This window comes from Schistocerca cancellata, chromosome 4 (genome assembly GCF_023864275.1).
Source record: "Schistocerca cancellata isolate TAMUIC-IGC-003103 chromosome 4, iqSchCanc2.1, whole genome shotgun sequence".
Taxonomy (NCBI): domain Eukaryota; kingdom Metazoa; phylum Arthropoda; class Insecta; order Orthoptera; family Acrididae; genus Schistocerca; species Schistocerca cancellata.
Window position 1 is genome coordinate 853,633,948 of NC_064629.1, and position 15,732 is coordinate 853,649,679.

Genomic DNA, 15,732 nt, shown 5'->3' on the forward strand with positions numbered 1-15,732 from the left:
GACATATCAAGCTAATACTAAACAAAGGTCACTACACTATGCATACATTGATTACCAAAAAGCTTTTGATAGTGTACCCCACTCATGGTTACTACAGATATTGGAAATATACAAAGTAGATCTTAAATTGATACAGTTCCTAAACATAGTTATGAAAAACTGGAAAACCACACTTAATATCCAAACAAACTGTAATAATATCACATCACAGCCAATACAGGAATATACCAAGGAGACTCGTTAAGTCCTTTCTGGTTCTGTCTTGCTCTGAACCCACTATCCAACATGCTAAATAATACAAATTATGGATATAATATTACTGGAACATACCCACACTAAATCACACATTTGCTATACATGGATGATCTAAAACTACTGGCAGCAACAAATCAACAACTCAACCAATTACTAAAGATAACAGAAGTATTCAGCAATAATATAAATATGGCTTTTGGAACAGACAAATGTAAGAAAAATAGCATAGTCAAGGGAAAACACACTAAACAAGAAGATCACATATTGAATAACTACAGTGACTCCATAGAAGCGATGGAAAAAACAGATGCCTATAAATATCTAGGCTACAGACAAAAAATAGGAATAGATAATACAAATATTAAAGAAGAACTAAAAGAAAAATATAGACAAAGACTAACAAAAATACTCAAAACAGAATTGACAGCAAGAAACAAGACAAAAGCTATAAATACTTATGCTATACCAATATTGACCTACTCATTTGGAGTAGTGAAATGGAGTAACACAGACCTAGAAGCACTCAATACATTTACACGTTCACAATGCCACAAATATAGAATACATCACATACATTCAGCAACAGAAAGATTCACATTAAGCAGAAAGGAAGGAGGAAGGGGATTCATCGACATAAAAAACCTACATTATGGACAGGTAGACAATTTAAGAAAATTCTTTCTAGAACGAGCAGAAACTAGCAAAATACACAAAGCAATCACTCATATAAATACATCGGCTACACCACTGCAATTTCATAACCACTTCTACAACCCTTTAGATCACATAACATCAACAGATACGAAGAAAGTAAATTGGAAAAAGAAAACACTACATGGCAAGCACCCGTATCATCTAACCCAGCCACACATCGATCAAGACGCATCCAACACGTGGCTAAGAAAAGGCAATATATACAGTGAGACGGAAGGATTCATGATTGCAATACAGGATCAAACAATAAACACCAGATATTACAGCAAGCATATTATTAAAGATCCCGATACCACAACTGATAAATGCAAACTTTGCAAACAACAAATAGAAACGGTAGATCACATCACAAGTGGATGTACATTTACTAGCAAATACAGAATACCCCAGAAGATATGACAATGTAGCAAAACTAATACATCAACAGCTTGCCTTACAACATAAACTTATAAAACAACACGTTCCCACATACAAGTATGCACCACAAAATGTACCGGAGAATGATGAATACAAATTATACTGGAACAGAACGATTATAACAGATAAAACAACACCACATAACAAACCTGACATCATACTCACCAATAAAAAGAAGAAATTAACACAACTAATCGAAATATCCATACCCAATACAACAAATATACAAAAGAAAACAGGAGAAAAAATTGAAAAATACATCCAACTGGCTGAGGAAGTCAAGGACGTGTGGCATCAGGATAAAGTTGACATTATACCAATTATACTATCAACTACAGGAGTCATACCACACAATATCCACCAGTACATCAATGCAATACAGCTACATCCAAACTTATATATACAATTACAGAAATCCGTAATTATTGATACATGTTCAATCACCCGAAAGTTCCTAAATACAATATAACATATACCATACAGTTAAAAGGAAGTCGTGCTTGATCAAGGTCCGCATCACTTTCCATTTTTGACCAGACATAACGTCTGAGAAAAGAAAGAAATAATAATAATAATAATAGTATAGTCATACATATTAGTGCCTGTGCTGTGGTTGCAGTTAAAAGTTTAGGCATACAAAATTCTTATTGGTGTCGGTAATTTGTTTGTGTAATATTAAAGGTAGACTGTTGTGATGAATGGCATAATTTAATTTTCCAGATTTGACGAATCTGAAAATTACATCCCACAAAATAGAACCTGCTGACTTTTTGGATGATGATCTAGCTACAGGGATGGGTCAGTGTGTCATTGGTGAAGGTTTAGATCTGTCTGTGGTGACTGAAAAGCTGAAAATGGATCTGCAGTTGGAAAATAATTTTGAGGATGATCCCTGTCAAGGTTGGATTTCATTATTCATTACTTATAATTTTTATGATTATGTTTAAATTTAATAGCTTTAGCTCGGTTTAAGCATTGTTTTTTTAGAAGTGTTTGCCATATACACTTCATAGAACCGAGAACAGTTAGAAGTACAACCTAGCTGCTAGGGTCACCATACGCTTTGTCATGCTGCTAGCTGTGCTGGGCAAATGAAGTATAGCTAAAGCCATTTTTGAAGTGTTTTTGGATTAATGTGATTTCTTTGCTATACAGTCTCTTAAGCAGTTATAGAGAAACTATTCAGAAAAAAAGTGTTAGATTTTCACACTTTTCGAACACACGTCCTGCCCTGCTTTGTTATTGGGTCACCTGCTGCACTAATTGTCATTGCAAAAGTTCTTTTAACACCATGTTGGATTGCGTCATTTGGAGGCCAGAATTCTGTATTTGTTAGTTTATGCACTATAATTTGAGTGCTTAGAATATGCCACGCTTAGGTGAAGTTAGGTCTATCAGAAGCACATTTTTGGTTCATCATGATGTAGTAAAAGTGGGAAATGTTATGTTGGTTTATAAATGTGTTTCCTTCAATGTGTGTCTGTTTACAATTCCAAGCTAAGCTGCTTCTCAAAGTTGTAAAGCAAGAATTGTTTGCTGTTATGAATATAATAGGTACAAAATAACTACATGAAGCACGTAGAACAAGAACGGTGTTTCAGCAGGCTGGGGCCACGTTCAAAAATGACTATTCCTTGTATTATTGTTTCTCTTTTTCCAAAAAGTTATACGTATTGGAATGTATGTAACGGGGGAATTATGACATGAGACGTCATGATAGACGACAGTGAATTTGGCACACTAAAAAAAAAGTTGTATATATGAGATCTGTTCAAAAAATTCTTGTACTTCGTCCACAAAATTTTTCTACACTTACCCTTTACTTATTTTGCATGGTGTCCTCCTAAATACTTTCTTCCACAATTGATACACCTTTCTAAACTGTATTTCCACTTCCAGAAACAGTCTTGGTACGCCTCTTGCTGGAATGCGCGAAGTGCCGTCTGCGAATTTTCTTTTTTCTTGTGTATTCATTGCAAATATATGTCCTTTCAATGGTGTTCTCAACTTAGGAAGAAATAAATTCACAGAGGCCAGGTCTGGAAGTACAGAGACTGAGGCAGCACAGTGATTTCATTTTTGCGCAGTAGTCATGCACCAGCAGGGATGAATGTGCGGGTGCATTATGATGCAAGAGCCATGAATTGTACTGCCACATTGCAGACCGTTTCCTTCCCACATTTTCGCACAGGTGTCTCAACACATCCCAATAGTACCATCAATTAACAGCTTGTCCGTGTGGCTCAAATTCATGATGAACTAATCCTTCAAAGTGAGTGTGTGTGTGTGTGTGTGTGTGTGTGTGTGTGTGTGTGTGTGTGTGTGTGTGTGTGTGTGTGCGGGGGGGGGGGGGGGGGGGGGATAAAATAGTGAATATGAGATAAAGGCTGTGGTGACAGACTTACCTGCAGCATAGCCTGATCTCTGTTTGTGTGCCATATCTAACATACTTCGCAGTATTTCACACACTTTTCATTATAAAATCTAAAATGACTAGACAGGTGAGGGTACTATGTTCAGCTGCTAATAATGCTACTTGCCTCAACATGTAAGCAGAACAAATTACACTAAAAGTGACTAGTGTTGAAGAACTCTTAAATGCCTTGCAACACTTAAACTGCATAATTTTGTAGTGCGTAAGTATAAATATAGAAGCTGCTGAAGTGGCACGTTAACTTAGCAAACACTAAGTGGACTGGTACATAAATGAGTGTCAAAAAATCAATTTTCTAATTTTATCTTAAAAAGATTCACTGCAATCCTGTGAATAAGAAAATGTTTACTTCAAGGAAGTTTGACTGTAGGAAGCCCCAAAATTAAACGAATTTAAAAGTTGCTGCACATGTGACTTGTTCCCATGTCACACAGACAGCTATTTTAGCAACAGAGTTTATTTCTCACGTGTTTATTATGAATTTTTAGTCTTCATGTTGACTAACCTATGAGAACATCATGGTTGCTTCACTGTCATGTGTACAAAGTGCTTAGTCATTATTTTGGCGCTAAAATTTGAGGAATTAATAGGCCTCCCCCCTCCCCCCAAAACACACAAAGTCAATATTTTCTTTACTTATTAGCACTTAGCATGTGGATGACATACTATTATTACAGCACTTTTGTGAGAAGGAAATGTCCAGGCAGACATTTTATTACGTCAAAGCCTGTTACTATGATTCTCAACAGTGTTGAATGTCTATTTACAGCTCCCTCAAACTTCTGTGAGCTCTGCACACTTTGTAGTTACTGTTGTGATTGTTAGATGGCAGTAGCAGTATTGGTACAAAAATTCTTCAGTTTTGAAACCTTCCTTATTGTCCTTTGCTTCGTGAGCGTTAGCTGACATTCAAGTTGTTTGTTCTGAGTGTTTTGTGTGGTTTTGAGCTGATTTTGTTGCAAAATGTGCATTGAGGAGGAGAAAAGTTTGGAGTTAGTGATTTACAAAGTCCTTGACTAATCTGTAGATGATGGGAAGGAACCATTTGACGATGATTTAAATTACATGTCATCTGAAAATAGCAGTAGTTCTAGACTTTTTGAAGATGAGTTGCTGCATAAGTTTATCATATTATTTTCACAGATTGTGTTGTTCTAAAGGATTCTTGGCAGGTACATCAGAACTGAATCACAGCATATGAGTCCAGTGAATGTAAAGTTGGAATGTGTATCCCTCAATGTATCTATTTGTATCACACTGTACTCCTCTGTGAATGCTAAATTTTGCTTTGATTTTGTGTGTTTCTGTAGACATAAATTAGCTGTAAAGGAAATTAAACATAAAGATCGTGTGTTTGCTATGTATTCCAGTACTAGAACTTCTTTTCAATTTTTTTCCCTGTGATTATTAGTATTAAATTGAAGTTTTCATCTGTGTAGTCAATTTTAATACTAGCAATACCAAAACATGCATATTTAAGGTAGAAAGTACAATGAACCTAAAAATGTTGTGAAATTCAAACATATTTATACACACGAGTTGTAACTTACAAAAAATCACATATTTTAGCTAGTCAATGGGTAGTGGCAGCTATCTAAGAGACCAGCACCATATGGGTTAGGAAGAGGAGGCCATTGTTATTGAAAACTCGCTAGACGTGAAAGAAAATACAAAAAAGAATATTGGGTACAGTGTCATTGGAGTGGCAGGCTAATAAGTGGAAAGTTTTATACAGTGTTTCATAGACTTCGACAGCATCCAAAGAATTTTTTTCAATATTTTCTAATATGTGTCGAAAGTTTTGATGAACTACTTCGCATGTTAACATTATTGACAGAAATTTCATTAAACTCCCTCAAATAGACATACTCAATGTGCTGTTATGGAATTGGCATCAGTGTGTTCTGGAAGAGTTGCACTATGTTTCGATTTTAGTTTTATGTGGCGCAACAAATTATTAAGACAATATATGGACAGTTTATGAAAATGTGCTTTCTGATGATACCGAATTTTCAACGTGTGGGTAACTTTTTTTGGTACTGAAGTTAGGTGAAAACGCAATCCAAACAAAATCCCATTTTTATCTTCTCCAAACTGGAACTGCTAGTTTTCCAACACAAGGTAATTTTGGTTAAATATGACGCACCATTGTGCGCTTGCTATGCTGTCACCTGTGCTGTTTTGTCACGAAACGTCTCAAGGTTTGTAATTAAGCAGTTATTAATTTTCCTGGCATTCTTTCACTCAGTCTCAGGTGAAGTGTATTCTTAGGCACACTTTATTCATAAAAAATTCCGAGAATGAAGTGCATTTTTTGTTTTATTCATATGGCCCACTGTGCTGACAGTCGGCAACCATATGGGAAGTGGAGAATGCATGGAAAGTGTCACCCATGTGTGCACGCAACGCAGTGACAGTTTTGTCTCCAGCTTGTTCATGAGTTGGCGAACAAACGTGTCACCCGACTGTCATGTCGTAACATGTGCACATCTCCATATATTGTCACTCTTATCCATTATGTGGGTACACGGTCACAGTGGCACAAATCACCTGCGCATGTTAGTCCTAAGTATTAAAACAAGAACAATTGTAAATTACAAGCCCACCAGGAAGATACAGGAATACCTTAAGCCTGCCAAGGACGCTCGCAAACCACTGGAAAAAGTGGTAATGTATAGGATCCCATGCAGCTGTGGTGATGTTTATGTGGGTACCATTAAAAGAACTGTTTCTAAATGGTTGGAAGAGCATAAGGGAAATTGCAGAAGAGGAGAAACGGAACGATCAGCTGTTGCGGAGCATGCTTTCCAGCCAGGGAACCACAATATTCATTTCGAGGAGACGCAAGTACTAGTGGCCACAAGCGGTTATTACGAAAGGCTCTACAGGGAGGCAATCGAATTCGCTAAACACCCAAATAATTTCAACCGTAAGGAGGAGGGTGTGAAATTAAACGGCATATGGATGCCGGTGTTAAAGAAGATGTGTACCACCCGCCCACTACTGGGTGATGGCAACGGCGATTGACGGTGACGGACAGTGGCCAATTGCACTGACGTTTTCAAAACACGTGACGTCACGCCGCGGCGTGGGAGTGCGCGGACACGGAATTTAGCGGCAGTCAGTAGCGAGCCAGTGGGTGTGTTGGACCTTCCATTGAGCTACGGACCCCCTTGAAGATGTCTCCCGCAGTCGGAGACGAAACGTTGGGAATCGACACAGAATTCATCAACCGACCACAGCATAACAGCCCGGATAATTATAATGGACTTAGTCCTAGTGCCTACATACTCATATACTGCATCAGGAGGAAAGCACAACCACATGTCTCAGATACTTATCACCACTACCACCACATTCATTGATAATAAGGTCAGGTTTTTGTAGTATCATAGTACAGAAGCCTTTCAAGAACACATGGAAACAAATGTATTTTGCTGTTGGTACTGAGTTGGAAAAAAAAATGTTGCATATGTAATTTTGCTCTCTCTCTCTCTCTCTCTCTCTCTCTCTCTCTCCAGCTTGTCAAATTCTTCATCTCTCATGTGTTAAGACTTGGAACTTCATTTTGTTCTATCACTGCTCTTTACTTTTTGTCTTAAAGGTTCAGTCCTTGAAGCTCATGAAGATGATGGTGATAGGGAGCCATCTAATAGTCCAGAGGTCCATAACTTTGATATTCGAAGTCATCTGTCATCAAAATCACAGGAATACTCTTACTTTAATATAGAGAAACTATCACTTTGGCGAGGCCCATCACATTGGAAAGTTTTTGCGTCAAAAGGTATTTTGAAGTGTTTTTGAGCTAGTGTACTAATTTATTTTAGTAAGATTTAAATCACTTGTGACTTTTGACTCGGAGGAGGGGAGATAATGATGTTGTCCTGCCCCTCCCGCATCACTGGCACTTTTGTTGATTTGGTACACTCCACCATAACTTCCTCTGTACAAACCATAGTACATGCTGTCAAACATCAGTAACTTCTGTGTGGTGAACTTGGCAGATTGTGGCCACAATCCCCCTTCACTTTTTTCCACACAACTGTCAAAAGTCACAAGTTTCTTAACACTATAGTATTTTAGTGTGTTTTTGAGTAAAAATAATTTTAACACTGGCAGTAACAGCCTTGGAGATATAATTAAACAACAGCTGTAATGTCATCTAAAAAAAAAAAAAGAAGAAGAAGAAGAAAAGAAAAAAAACATCGGAGCTATATTTATCTACTGAGTTCATGTGTTTCATTGCAAGGCTACCCTCGCCCTGCTTCTGTTCATATTTTCATTGAGGTAGCTTATTTCCCACAGACAAAACTGAAGACACAGAAAAAGTGAAAAGGAAACAGAGGCCAAAGAAAAAAGTGAAGAACCTATTTCCAGACGAACCTGAACAAAACATTGATGATAAATTGCAGAAGGGGAGATCACAGAAGCTTACAAAGAGAACAACGCAGAAATGGCAGGAGAGTAAAGTAACTTCTCAACCTGATGTACACTATGAAAATAGTCACTTTCGAAGGTACATTTTGATTCTTTTTTTTTTATTATTATTATAAAGTGTGTGTATATACACTGTGATCCTAGTATCAGATATTTCAACAGTACAGTTGTGAAATAAAGAAATAGACAAAGCAGAATATTTGTAATGGACAAATTAGAATTTTTCTTTTGTTATGTATCTTATAAAGAAAGGCTGAAACCTTGCATTTTTAGTGTACTGAGATATTGGCAGTGCTATTGATTGTACCTGGAATTAGAAAACTTGAAAGTATTGACTTTTTTTTGTCAGCACTAAATTTTAAATCTCTTTAAGTATGCTGTACTTTGTATTCGGTAAAGAGATCACTCTTTTGCAGAGACAGCCATTATTACTCAACGTTTGTCCAGTGGAGGGAGGTATGTATGTTGATTTTGTGTGTGTGTGTGTGTGTGTGTGTGTGTGTGTGTGTGTGTGTGTGTGTGTATGTATGTATATGAACTTGTTTGTCTTATCAGCTCAGTGTCTTATTATGATAAAACCAGTTGAGTATCTGCAGAGTGAATTTCAGCACTGGTTAAGAGTCACACCTGTTGCCACAAAATAGTTATAGAATGGATGGCCATCAAGAACCACATTAACACAATTTAGTGGAATGTTCTTAAAATGATAAATTTTGTGCAGGAAGGGGATAAACCTACATCATGCTAATGTCATGGTAGCTGCAGATATGACATTTCCTGGCCTTAACAGTAATAAAATCATAGTACCTCCATGAAAATGTGGAAGCAGCATTGCATTTTATATATGTATAACAGTCTGCCAATTTTTGGCAGTAGAATGGAAAGTACAGTGGAATTGTGTGCTTTTCTTTACCTCTTATTTTCCTTCCTCAAAGGCTTTTCTATGGAAGCCTCCTACCTTTATTATTGTGTGAATTTTGTGGTTGAAGAGGATAAGGATTGTAAATTTTTGATCTATTAAGAGAGGAATGCTTTGATAGATTTGTCCGGTGTACAGTGAACCAAGGTGCTGTGAAACGCAGAGACAGCAAACAAATGTCTTATGAGGGTTGTGCTTTTAACGGTTACTGGAAATCAGTGTACTAAAAACATGTAATCCATCAAATAAGTAGATTCCAACTTAGTTGTGCCTGAAACTTGAGTGTGAGTTACTGACAGTCAAAATATTGTTTGCTAAGAGAACCCTTAAAGTAGCAGTTGTCATTAAAAAGGTATATGTATTCACCTGAGAGGACACTATAATCCGTTCATCATAAGAATAAACCTGATGTAAGTATTGTACTATGTATTCTTCTGCGTTTGCTCGAACCTCATTGGATGTCTGTTTCACGTGGGACTGCAGTAAAGCTGTCTAGAGTACTGTCAAGTCTGATAGTAAGGGAAAGTTTTGTGCTGTGAGTTACACGCACATTGACATAGCGATAATATGGCACAACAGCTTTACCGGTGCATTTAACTTGGACAGCACTGGCCGGTCAGCTGGTACAGCAGCCTGCAGTGATGTGGCCAGCTGCAGTTCACATGTAAAAAGAGACAAGCAGAGGAGCAATACAGCTTCGAATGTCATTTAATTTTAAGCTCACTGAAATAATACACTGCAAATCTCCCACAATATGCTCCTTACATGTGTAATTTTTGTGCATAAACTGCGTGTAACGTAAGAGAGTGCAAGCTTCTTCATCTCTGAGTAATTACTGCACCCTACATCCTTCTGACTCTGCTTAGTGTATTCAGCTCTTGGTCTCCCTCTAAGATTTTTACCCTCCACGCTGCCCTCCAATACTAACTTAGTGATCCCTTGATGCCTCAGAACATGTCCTACCAACTGATCCCTTCTTCTAGTCAAGTTATGCCACTCTTCTCACCAATTCCGTACAGTACCTCTTCATTAGTTATGTGATCAACCCATCTAATCTTCAGCATTCTTCTATAGCACCACATTACGAAAGATTCTAGTCTCTTCTTGTCTAAACTATTTATCATCCACATTTCACTTCCCTGCATGGCTACACTCCCTACAAATACTTTCAGAAACGACTTCCTGACACTTAAATCTATACTCGATGTTAACAAATTTCTCTTCTTCAGAAACACTTTCCTTGCCATTGCCAGTCTACATTTTATATCCTCTCTACTTCAACCATCATCAATTATTTTGCTCCCCAAATAGCAAAACTCCTTTAATATTTTAAGTGTCTCATTTCCTAATCTAATACCCTCAGCATCACCCGACTTCATTAGACTACATTCCATTATCCTCGTTTTGCTTTTGTTGATGTTCATCTTATATCCTCCTTTCAAGACACTATCCATTACGTTCAACTGCTCTTTCAAGTCCTTTGCTGTCTCTGACAGAAGTACAATGTCATCGGCGAACCTCAAAGTTTTTATTTCTTCTCCGTGGATTTTAATACCCACTCCGAATTTTTCTTTTGTTTCCTTCACTGCTTGCTCAATATACAGATTGAATAACATCGGGGAGAGGCTACAACCCTGTCTTACTCCCTTCCCAACCATTGCTTCCCTTTCATGCCCCTCAACTCTTATAACTGCCATTTGGTTTCTATACAAATTGTAAATAGCCTTTCGCTCCCTGTATTTTACCCCTGCCACCTTCAGAATTTGAAAGAGAGTATTCCAGTCAACATTGTCAAAAGCTTTCTCTAAGTCTACAAATGCTATAAATGTAGGTTTGCCTTTCCTTAATCTAGCTTCTAAGATAAATTGTAGGGTCAGTATTGCCTCACGTGTTCAAATATTTCTACGGAATCCAAACTGATCTTCCCCAAGGTCAGCTTCTACTAGTTTTTCCATTCGTCTGTAAAGAGTTCGCGTTAGTATTTTGCAGCCATGATAGTTTGGTAATTTTCACATCTGTCAACATCTGCTTTCTTTGGGATTGGAATTATTATATTCTTCTTGAAGTCTGAGGGTATTTCGCCTGTCTCATACATCTTGCTCACCAGATGGTAGAGTTTTGTCAGGACTGGCTCTCCCAAGGCCGTCAGTAGCTCTAATGGAATGTTGTCTACTCCTGGGGCCTTGTTTTGACTCGGGTCTTTCAGTGCTCTGTCAAACTCTTCACGCAGTATCATATCTCCCATTTCATCTTCATCTACATCCTCTTCCATTTCCATAATACTGTCTTAAGAAAATCGTCCTTGTATAGACCCTCTATATGCTCCTTCCATATTTCTGCTTTCCCTTCTTTGCTTAGAACTGGGTTTCCATCTGAGCTCTTGATATTCATACAAGTGGTTCTCCTTTCTCCAAAGGTCTCTTTAATTTTCCTGTAGGCAGTATCTGTCTTACCCCTTGTGATATGTGCCTCTACATCCTTACATTTGTCCTCTAGCCATCCCTGCTTAGCCATTTTGCACTTCCTGTCGATCTCATTTTTGAGATGTTTGTATTCCTTTTTGCCTGCTTCATTTACTGCATTTTTATATTTTCTCCTTTCATCAATTAAATTCAATATTTCTTGTGTTACCCAAGGATTTCTATTAGTCCTCGTCTTTTTATCTACTTTATCCTCTGCTACCTTCACTATTTCATCTCTCAAAGCTACCCATTCTTCTTCTACTGTATTTCTTTCCCCCATTCTTGTCAATGTTTCCTTAATACTTTCCTTGAAGCTCTCTACAACCTCTGGTTCTTTCAGTTTATCCAGGTCCCATCTCCTCAAATTCCCACCTTTTTGCAGTTTCTGCAGTTTTTATCTACAGTTCATAACCAATAGATTGTGGTCAGAGTCCACATCTGTCCCTGGAAATGTCTTACAATTTGAAACCTGGTTCCTGAATCTCTGTCTTACCATTATATAATCTATCTGAGACCTTCCAGTATCTCCAGGCTTCTTCCATGTATACAACCTTCTTTAGTGATTCTTGAACCAAGTGTTAGCTATCATTAAGTTATGCTCTGTGCAAAATTCTACCAGGCGGTTCCTCTTTCATTCCTTACCCCCATTCCATATTCACCTACCACGTTTCCTTCTCTTCCTTTTCCTACTATCGAGTTCCAGTCACCCATGACAATTACATTTTTCATCTCCGTTCACTATCTGAATAATTTCTTTTATCTCATCATACATTTCATCAATCTCTTCGTCATCTGCAGAGCTAGTTGGCATATAAACTTGTACTATTGTGGTAGGCGTTGGCTTCATATGTATCTTGGCCACAATAATGCGTTCACTATGCTGTTTGTAGTAGCTTACCCGCACTCCTATTTTTTAATTCTTTATTATACGTACTCCTGCATTACCCCTATTTGATTTTGTGTTTATAATGCTGTATTCACCTGACCAGAAGTCTTGTTCCTACTGCCACCGAACTTCACTAATTCCCACTATATCTAACTTTAACCTATCCATTTCCCTTTCTAAATTTTCTAACCTACCTGCCCGATTAAGGAATCTGACATTCCATGCTCCGATCCGTAGAACGCCAGTTCTATTTCTCCTGATAACGACACCCCCTGAGCAGTCCCCACCCGGAGATCCAAATGGGGGACTACTTTACCTCCGGAATATTTTACCCAAGAGGACATCATCATCATTTAACCATACAGTAAAGCTGCATGCCCTTGCGAAAAATTACGGCCGTAGTTTCCCCTTGCTTTCAGCTGTCTGCAGTACCAGCACAGCAAGGTAGTTTTTGTTAGTGTTACAGGGCCAGATCAGTCAATAATCCAGACTGTTGCCCCTTCAACTACTGAAAAGGCTGCTGCACCTCTTCAGGAACCACACGTTTGTCTGGCCTCTCAACAGATACCCCTCCATTGTGGTTGCACCTACGGTACGGCTACCTGTATCGCTGAGGCACGCAAGCCTCCTCGCCAACTGCAAGGTCCGTAGTTTATGGAGGGGTTCTAGTTTCATATGATGTTGTATTTGATTAGCTGAAAATACTTAGTAACCTAAAAAAATAAATTTCCTAATCTCGGAGTGTAGGAAATATTTTCTGATGGTGCTAGTTATCATTTCAGATAGCAAGTGCACATCAGCCAATATAACTTGCAGCAAAGGCAATTGTGTCTTTTGTTAAAGTTACTTTTCTTTTGTTCATTCCATGGAAAGAGAGTTGTTGATGGTGTTGGAGGGATGCTGAAGCATCGTGTGTAGCAGCATGTGAAAGCTAGACAAGCTGTCCTTACTGACTGTACATATTTTGTACATTGTGCAAAATCTGTAATTGATGGTGATTATAAAAGAAGTTCCAGCACAAGAAGCAAAAAACCATTCTGACATATTTCAGCAGCATAGGAGTGATACCGGTATCCCTTCTGCTCATCATGTCCACAATGTCCACACCATTGGGAAATACATAGTTAAAATAGGTTTGTTGTCTGAGGAAGATAACACACACTTCCATTTCAAACCTGTTGCAGACCAGAGTTATCAAGAAGCAGCACTCAAATTAAATTTTTTCACTAACAGCTGCAATCACAAAAAATTTTGAGTTTCTTTTGGTCAGTGGGTTATTGCAAAACTAGAATCTGAACAAGGACATTTGCACAAATGTCTTGGACAAGTCGTCAGTGAGGAAAGCTAAAAAAAAAAGTTTTTTTAAGAGAGTGGGGAATAAATTTGTACGGTCAGAGGAGGATGATAGTAATGAGGTTGATATTTCCCAAGCAGTGTCTACTTTACGAGAGCCTATTACAGATCATTGGGAAAGGTTTACTTTTGCTCAAATGACGTTAAACCTCTTACAATAATTTGTTTTCTGTTGTTTGAAAGCTCTTCATTTATTCATAAGCTAGTCACAACACTGTGATTTTAGTATTGTTGAGTGTAAACTTTCAGTCCTTCACTATAAGTTAAATGGATGTTACATCTGCAACACTAAAATGTTGTAACATTTAATTATCGTATCAGTTAGGGTAAGTTGATTTAATGTCTGATATCTTTACATAAATGTTGGTCCTTGTACATCATGTAAATAACACACATTTTGATTTGTACAGAGGAATCTTGCAGATATTAAAAGGCATACAAATAAATGTGCATTATCTTTCATAATCCGAGTTACCTCTGCAGCACTACCTTTTTATATATATTTCAGTGGCAAATGAACACTGCTTGCTTCATCAGATCTTATCTGTATGTTGTTCATATTAAGACCTATCTAAATAAAAACATGTAGCTTGTGGGGGTTTATTTTCATATTAATACTTCACTTTAAGCTGTAGAAATGCTATGTCCACAATTATCACTCTATGTGTAGAGCTATTTTGCTCTTTCTGGGGTCTGATCACATTTTTAGATTATCTGCTGTTCCTTGTTTCCTTCAGTCATGGCATGTTATTTTTTTCTCTGACATGGGCCTAGTTGTCCATATGCCTACTCAATAGTTCTCTTTTTATTGATTTATGTATTGTATCAGTCATCCATTTCTACTGTGTTATCATCATCCCACATCCAGTGAAAATAATGTAATGCCAAATGCATATTAAAGTGTGTGTGTGTGTGTGTGTGTGTGTGTGTGTGTGTGTTGTGTGTGTATTTTCTGATTTTCTCTGCTAGTTCAAACGATTAAGATATTAGGGTATGCAGATGATCTAAACATCATTAGCGATAGGAAAGATACTGTAACAGCAAATGTGAATGCGTTAATCAAGGCCAGTGAATATGTAGGTCTAAGAATACGTGAAGACAAAACTAAATACCTGGTTACAACTAGAATGCCAGTAGCAGTAGATCAGGAAATGTTAAGAGTTGGAGACATGCAGTTTGAAAAAGTGAACACATTTAAGTATCTAGGTGTGGACATCACTTCGAGAAATGAGATTGAATCCGAACTGAAGAAGAGATTACGGGCAGGAAATGTGAGCTGCTATGATAGTGCGGTGGTCTGCTAGATGTCTGCTTGATACAGTACCTGCAGGTTGTGTGCCACTCCTTACACACACACACACACACACACACACACACACACACACACACACACACACACCAGAGACTGGGGTGCAGTTTTTTCCAAGAGAACCTAACTTTCGAATCAAGAAACATTTATCGCTAAGGAAAACATATAAAACAGAAAATAAGATATAATTGCGTAGGCTTCCGCGGCCAGAGTCAGTTGACATAAAAGTTTTGTGGGCATGGTACTGCGTCATAATGTATAAAACTATTGCTGCTGGAGAAAAGCTAACGTTTCGGCCGTCGTTGCAGCGGTCTTCTTGCTGTTTACATTATGACGCGGTACCATGCCTACAACATAAAATATCACAAATTTTCTGCCATTGGGGGCAACATTTCAGTGTAAAGCTTGCAAAGCCAAAAACCTAGTGTCACTCAATTGCAAAATGGGTTCTTATTCTCAGTATAGAACACACTATCCAAAAATGATAAATTTTTTACTCAAAAATTAGTATTTATGGCGTTTTTACAAAAAAATATATAAAAATGG

The 15,732-nt window shown here is 37.8% G+C and overlaps 1 protein-coding gene across 2 annotated transcripts in view; it reads left to right on the top strand.

The window, feature by feature from the left end:
- Positions 1-15,732, top strand: part of LOC126184974 (condensin complex subunit 2-like) — a 179,660-nt gene that overhangs the window by 123,193 nt on the left and 40,735 nt on the right. For both annotated transcript variants that reach the window (XM_049927673.1, XM_049927672.1), the window contains 3 exons: positions 2,107-2,286; positions 7,425-7,604; positions 8,126-8,336. In XM_049927673.1, coding sequence (XP_049783630.1) covers positions 2,107-2,286; positions 7,425-7,604; positions 8,126-8,336 — 571 coding nt within the window. The remainder of the gene's footprint in view (positions 1-2,106; positions 2,287-7,424; positions 7,605-8,125; positions 8,337-15,732) is intronic.